The 7,246-nt window shown below is 42.9% G+C and overlaps 3 protein-coding genes across 3 annotated transcripts; 1 reads left to right on the top strand and 2 right to left on the bottom strand.

Annotated features, from left to right (window-relative positions):
* Positions 1-353: 353 nt before the first annotated feature.
* BDB00DRAFT_347205 (uncharacterized protein) lies at positions 354-1,167 on the bottom strand. The gene is made up of 3 exons (XM_053117024.1): positions 1,059-1,167; positions 864-944; positions 354-707 (listed from the first exon to the last, which is right to left on the bottom strand). Exons 1-3 carry the CDS (start codon positions 1,063-1,065, stop codon positions 523-525), a joined length of 273 nt encoding a protein of 90 aa, XP_052972051.1. The 5' UTR covers positions 1,066-1,167; the 3' UTR covers positions 354-522.
* A 2,832-nt stretch (positions 1,168-3,999) lies between these two features.
* Positions 4,000-4,323, top strand: BDB00DRAFT_793880 (uncharacterized protein; the record flags this gene model as incomplete). The annotated part of the gene is made up of 1 exon (XM_053121265.1): positions 4,000-4,323. One exon carries the CDS (start codon positions 4,000-4,002, stop codon positions 4,321-4,323), a length of 324 nt encoding a protein of 107 aa, XP_052972052.1.
* A 591-nt stretch (positions 4,324-4,914) lies between these two features.
* BDB00DRAFT_880684 (uncharacterized protein) lies at positions 4,915-6,664 on the bottom strand (the record flags this gene model as incomplete). Its single annotated transcript, XM_053128032.1, has 8 exons — positions 4,915-5,096; positions 5,171-5,342; positions 5,439-5,498; positions 5,604-5,628; positions 5,999-6,035; positions 6,231-6,314; positions 6,417-6,480; positions 6,653-6,664. The coding sequence occupies 8 exons, from the start codon at positions 6,662-6,664 to the stop codon at positions 4,915-4,917; spliced, it is 636 nt and encodes a 211-aa protein (XP_052972053.1).
* Positions 6,665-7,246: the final 582 nt, after the last annotated feature.

Here is a 7,246-nt window from a genome sequence, read left to right on the forward strand (position 1 = left end):
TATTGAGCAGGTCTTGTCGAAATGTTGTGTTCATCATCTACCGCAATTACGAAAAGTTGTTTTGGCAAGTGGTAGAGCTGTTGCCTCCCATTTTCCCCCAAGCACACTCCGTTGTCAGCACCACATTTTATTGGCCGAATCCCGTTGTCATCGTTGTCATTCCGTTGTCATCGGTCGCCACTTGAAAAAGTTTGTGGATTTCACACTGTTTTTGCCCAATGAAAAACGCCAATGGCGCCGGAAGCACTATTTCTCCGAGCACTCCTGCTGAACATGCAGCTCAAGTAGATATAATGCAACAGATGACAAGTTTATTTGGCAGTGTGGTGCCCATGATGATGATAATGTGGTGGTGATTTGATGATGACGAGGATGACGATAGTAGTAAAGAGACAGAGAATAACAGTAGAGGATCGCTAAAAACGTCGTTCTTTTTGGCGGGTGCTAATTTATTTCTTTTGTTGCCTGGTCTATAATAGAATCGCATATCCATCCCTGTTCCTGTCCCTACTCCTTCCAAAATCATCGCAGAGACATGCAACAACAATCGTCGTGTTCAGAAGAAAATGCGCGTTCGATTGGTGGTTGTTGTGTACAATTCGAATCAGTGGATCGTGAGACCGTCGTCGTCTTCGTGGTTGTTACTGTTATTTTTGCTGCTCTATATGTTGCTGTATATAAAATAGCACCGCCATTGTCCATCTTGGCTATACATTGTACAGGAAATCATTAAACAAAAACAAAAAAAACACACACAAGGACTGAGGACAAGAGATGAGTTTCATTCGAGATGCTTTATTGGTGTTGAAAGGAAAAAGTGCGAGATGTGTAAAATTCGAGTGTTGAGATTAGAGAAAGCGTACAAGACGAATGTTGCTTGCGTGAAGAAGATAGGACGAGTGTAGTTCGAGTGGTGTTCAAAAGGAACGTCAGATGCGGCAAAGCTGGATTCCGACGGAGCGTGTGCAAGATGGCAATTCGAGTGTTGAAATGGCGGTGAGCAGTAAGTAATAAAATAATACAAAGAAGTGAAAGAGCGAAAGAGATGCAGAAGCTACCTTTCATATAAAAAAATTTTTTCTTTATGGAGCGCTGCACCTTGAAAGGGACTTTACCCAAACACGGTGCTCAAGACCATGGATGCCATCACCTTTTCGCCTTGCCTTGTCGTTTCCTCACGTTCCTTCTGCCTTTCCCATCCGTTTATGCTTGTAATCAACACTTCTTTACAGCAAAATATTGGTCACTGCCATTCACGTTATCTACTAATATGTGTCCGACACAGGTTAATTATCTCTCTAGTACAGGTACACATACATCAGCACTCAAGAAGTATATAAAATAGCCAACAATAAAACAATCCAAAATAAGAGGTGGTGGAGAAGAAGAAGAGAGTCCCATATACATCCAAGCTCATCAATTGGAAACTCTAAACCCGGAACCTTAGTAAACCCGGACCAGGACTTGCGCGTTCGACTAAACCTGCTCGCTCACTGGCGTTCGCTGCCAGGCCCCTAAACCCGTTGCGCTTAATACCCTTCTTTTCAGCCTATTGAGTGTCTTAATGCCCCACGATGTCCTATGTTCATCAGTAGCGTAGCTGCTTGAAATCATGACAACGTACTGAGATCTGTTGGATCGCGTGAATAAAAGAATTTGCATCTGTGTCTGTCGTAGGAAGAAGCCTGCATAACAGCGAAAATGCTGCTGTTTCCTTTTTTTTTACAAACATCCAGCTCCACAATAAGCTTCAACGACGACGTATTGATGCTGATGCTCTCTTTTCAGTTGCAGTTTCCATTTTCAACTGGGCAATCCAGTGTCTCTTACACAGAAAATCCACAATCCGGTCATTTTATTCCGTTGCAATCAAATAGCGTCTTTGAGTCCAAAGACAAATTACAGCAGAAAGCTGTATAGACTGTAGGTATACCCCTCAGCAGCTTCCACTGATTGGATTTTCATATACGAACATGCATCAGAACCGCAGATGCCACATTTACTAATGCGTTTTTAAGCTTAAAGCACATGGAGCTCTTTTGTATTTCACACGACAACAGAATCTCATTTCATGAAATACCAGTTTATTAAAGCATGCTAATACTATACACTCAAAAAATGCTATTGCTTCCTTACCTGCATATTGCCGTTGCTTTCCACGGAGCCATCGAAGAATATAGCTTTACTGTCATTATATTCATGGTATCCTTCTCATCCTTACCTATGTGATAATGGGATATCGCCATGCCTGGATCCTTGTAGCGATCCTCATTTGCTTCAGGCCGCTCTTGATCTATAATAATCTACACGCTCTTTTTCACTGCTGTTCCTCATCGGCAAGATATGCTACGGACACCACACTAACATCGTCGCGTTCGTCCGTGCGTCCTTATTTTGCCATGCTAAGCGGTTCGTTATTTGGAGTACTCGATGGTGAGATATGGCCGTGCACGAATCGCTCCTTTTTAGCTGACTTTGGTGTATATATATATATGATCCACTATAAAGTACACGTGTAGCGTTTCTGGCTGTTGCTCGTCGACACGACATGGTAGAGACACCAGACCACCATCGTCGCCTTCGTCTGCTCGTCCTTATTCTGGCACACTAAGCGGTTTGTTATTTGGAGTACTCGATGGTGAGATATGGCCGTGCACGAATCGCTCCTTTTTAGCTGACTTTGGTGTATATATATATGATCCACTATAAAGTGCACGTGTAGCGTTTCTGGCTGTTGCTCGTCGATACGACATGGTAGAGACATCAGACCACCATCGTCGCCTTCGTCTGCTCGTCCTTATTCTGGCACACTAAACTGTTCGTTATTTGGAGTACTCGATGGTGAGATATGGCCGTGCACGAATCGCTCCTTTTTAGCTGACTTTGGTGTATATATATATGATACACTATAAAGTGCACGTGTAGCGTTTCTGGCTGTTGCTCGTCGATACGACATGGTAGAGACATCAGACCACCATCGTCGCCTTCGTCTGCTCGTCCTTATTCTGGCACACTAAACTGCTCGTTATTTGGAGTACTCGATGGTGAGATATGGCCGTGCACGAATCGCTCCTTTTTAGCTGACTTTGGTGTATATATATATGATCCACTATAAAGTGCACGTGTAGCGTTTCTGGCTGTTGCTCGTCGACACGACATGGTAGAGACACCAGACCACCATCGTCGCCTTCGTCTGCTCGTCCTTATTCTGGCACACTAAACTGCTCGTTATTTGGAGTACTCGATGGTGAGATATGGCCGTGCACGAATCGCTCCTTTTTAGCTGACTTTGGTGTATATATATATGATACACTATAAAGTGCACGTGTAGCGTTTCTGGCTGTTGCTCGTCGATACGACATGGTAGAGACATCAGACCACCATCGTCGCCTTCGTCTGCTCGTCCTTATTCTGGCACACTAAGCGGTTTGTTATTTGGGGTACTCGATGATGCGATATGGCCGTGCGAGAATTGCTGCTTTTTTTTGATTTTGCCAGTTTGCTTGTTAAAAAAAAAGAATAAACACGTACCGCCAGGGCTGATGCTCCTTAAAGAAAGCTAATCGCATATATTCGACGTTGTCATTCGTTATTCGCAGCCTCGTATAGCGTATACAAAAAGTGGCCTGTACTGTATAGACTGGCGCAAGTTTTGCTGTCTTTGTGCTGTGGTCATTGCTTCAATGGGGTCAAATCGTTCGTATGGTAATTAACTTTGACTGTTGTCGTGAGATGCAGTAGCTTCCGTTTGTTGTAACGTTTGTTGCTGTAGTGCTGCTGTTGCTACTGGAGTACGTTGCTGTCCTCGTCAAGTGGCTAATAGTTTCAGCAATTGCTACTAGTAAAAGAGATTAAACCATTCGCCATCCCAATGCCACAGCTCTTCCAGCATATAAACATCCCTTAAGCTAAATACCTTTTTTTGCAAGCGCCCTTGCTTCGATATGTATAGAATAAAAAGCGGCAGTAAACGAGTGTGCTGAAGAGTAAAAAAAATAAATGATAAAAGAAGTGGAGCTGGCTCCCCTGCTATTTTTCTGTCTTGCTCACCACTTTCCACCAATTACATTGGCCGAATCCCGTTGTCATTCCGTTGTCATCAGTCGCCACTTTAAAAATCCCGTTGTCATTCCGTTGTCATCGGTCGCCACTTCAAAAATCCCGTTGTCATTCCGTTGTCATCGGTCGCCACTTCAAAAATCCCGTTGTCATTCCGTTGTCATCGGTCGCCACTTGAAAAAGTTTGTGGAAATCACACTGTTTTTGCCCAATGAAAAACGCCAATGGCGCCGGAAGCACTATTTCTCCGAGCACTCCTGCTGAACATACACAGCTCAAGTAGATATAACGCAACAGATGACAAGACAAATTTATTTTGCGGCAGTGTGGTGCCCATGATGATGATAATGTGGTGGTGATTTGATGATGACGGAGATGGGTATAATAGTAAAGAGACAGAGAATAACAGTAGAGGATCGCTAAAAACGTCGTTCTTTTTGGCGGGTGCTAATTTATTTCTTTTGTTGCCTGGTTTATAATAGAATCGCATATCCATCCCTGTTCCTGTCCCTACTCCTTCCAAAATCATCGCAGAGACATGCACCACAAATCGTCGTGTTCAGAAGAAGCTGCGCGTTCGATTGGTGGTTGTTGTGTACAATTCGAATCAGTGGATCGTGAGACCGTCGTCGTCTTCGTGGTTGTTACTTTTATTTTTGCCAGTAGAGTGTAATACAATCGCATATCCACCGACCGTTCCTGCTGTTACTTTTTCAAAAACCATCGAAGAGACATGCTACAACAATTGTCGTGTTCGGAAGACGCTGCGCGTTCGATCGGCGGTCGTTGTGTACAATTCGAATCAGTGGATCGTGAGACCGTCGTCGCTTTGTGTGTTTATTGCTGTTATTTTTGCTACTGGTGTATAAGAACATAGCACTGGCTCGACTGTTGTTGTTCGTACTCCTCCAAAACCCATCGCAGAGACATGCAACAACAATCGTCGTGTTCGGGAGAAGTTGCGCGTTCGATTGGTGGTCGTTGTGTACAATTCGAATCAGTGGATCGTGAGACCGTCGTCGTCTTCGTGGTTGTTACTTTTATTTTTGCCAGTAGAGTGTAATACAATCGCATATCCACCGACCGTTCCTGCTGTTACTCTTTCAAAAACCATCGCAGAGACATGCTACAACGACCGTCGTGTTCGGAAGAAGCTGCTCGTTCGACTGGTTGTCGTTGTATGCTATTTGAATCAGTGGATCGTGAGACCGTCGTCGCTTTGTGTGGTTATTGCTGTTATTTTTGTTGTTGTACATAAATAGCACCGCCATTCTCCATCGTGGCTATACAATGTACAGGAAATCATTAACACAAGAAACAAAAAAACACGCACAAGGCCGTACAGAACGTTCACGAGCAAAAAGACGGCTAGCCTTTACCTCTTTTCCTTGTAGATTTACACCAGAATCAAACAGTAATCGTTGGAGCGAGTCCAATTCCTATAGAAACAATCAACACAATTCTGCTCCATCTACTAATTAAAACACGGCCTCCCTCCCCAATGCCTAAATGTTCTTCAGCGAGGTCGCCATAAAATGTGTTACCTTTTTTTTTTTGAAACCGTCTTCGCTATTACATTAAAAAAAGAATATAGTAAAGTATTTTTTTGTGGTAGAGAAAAAGAAAAAAGTAGAGCGCCCTTTGCTGTTCCCCAGTAAATTCGCCCATTTCCACCAATTACATTGGCCAAATCCCGTTGTCATTCCGTTGTCATCGGTCGCCACTTGAAATAAATTTCCGTTGTCATCGTTGTCATCATTTTCGCCGTGGCGACCAGGTCGCCACGCCGAAAATGATTCTAGGACTGGTCTCGGCTGTTTCGTGATCGCCAACTATGGCTATTAAAGAAAAGAGAATCGTAGCAGTCAATGGCAATAACAATTATATTTCTCCCCTCACGTATGCCTTTAAGAATGTTATCCAAACCACTACATATCACCTTGAAGGATGTGTCTCGGCTGTTTCGTGATCGTCAACTATGGATATTAAAGAAAAGAGAATCGTAGCAATTAATAGCAATAAGAATTGTCGTGCAATACAACATCAAAACAAATGAGAACCCTCTTGTGTAACCCTAGTCGCGAAAGCCATTGTGTCTTGTAAAAAATCCGTATGTGCGCTTAGCATAGAGCTCTATGGTAATTTAAACAGAGATCCGTATGAGAAGTTACCATAGAGCCCAAAGTCTACAACGCAGCATGTTGTGTGGTTGGAAAGTGGCTGTACAACCGTCAAAACAGCCAAGAACTGATCAACTATGTATATACAAAAAAAGAAAGTTATATGAATTAGTAGTAATAAAGATCATGGTGGCGGGCTTCTGTCAAAAGCTTGCTTCCCACGCTTTCAGGCTGTACCCTTCTCTTCCTTCTGCCATTCACCAACCGCAATGACTTGAGACTTTTGTTGTCGTTTGCAATGCTAGATTCAGTAATGTTAACTTTGACATTGTTCGTTATAAAAACTACTTTATATATGTGCAGCAAAGAAAGAATAATACTCACACGGCAACAAGAGCACCTTTTTTCGAGTGACGGACCCGCTTTATACACAAAGAGAGGGCATAAAGAGCTTGCTACCGTTCAGGTCGTACCTGTCCGTTCATTCCACCATTCACCAACCGCAATTGTTTGAGATTTGTGTTGCCCTACAGTGTACAATTCCGATTGCAATAAAGTTAACTTTGACATTGCCTTTGACATTGTTCGTTGTAAAAAATACTTTATATGTGCAACAAAGATAAAATAACATACACTTTCGCTGACACCGCGACTCGATCAGCTGCAAAGATTGTTGTACGCAATGCGCGAATTGCGTACTGCCACCCACGTTGAGTGTCTGTAAGAGCACCTTTTTTCCAGTTACAGAACCGCTTTATACAAAACCACAGGCGATCAAATTATACTTTATGCCGCAAAATCGACGTCCATGCGCACACATATTGTTCTGCTTGCTATACTAGCCATGTAAAACAAAGTCCGCTCCAAAGGCACAGCACTGTAGAAATCTAGAAAAAGTATAAAGCACGTCATGACGTTTTCTGTTGCCGGCATTAGTACCTTCCCATAAAGAATTCGGCGGCAGTCTTTTTTTTTATGATCAAATATGTATGTTTGTAAAAGAAATGTAATATGAAGCATACTTTCCGTGAAAACAACCCAAACCATTGTATGCTGCCTTGAGGAGA

The sequence above is a fragment of the Zychaea mexicana genome, assembly GCF_025766255.1.
Source record: "Zychaea mexicana strain RSA 1403 chromosome Unknown BDB00scaffold_317, whole genome shotgun sequence".
NCBI lineage: Eukaryota > Fungi > Mucoromycota > Mucoromycetes > Mucorales > Lichtheimiaceae > Zychaea > Zychaea mexicana.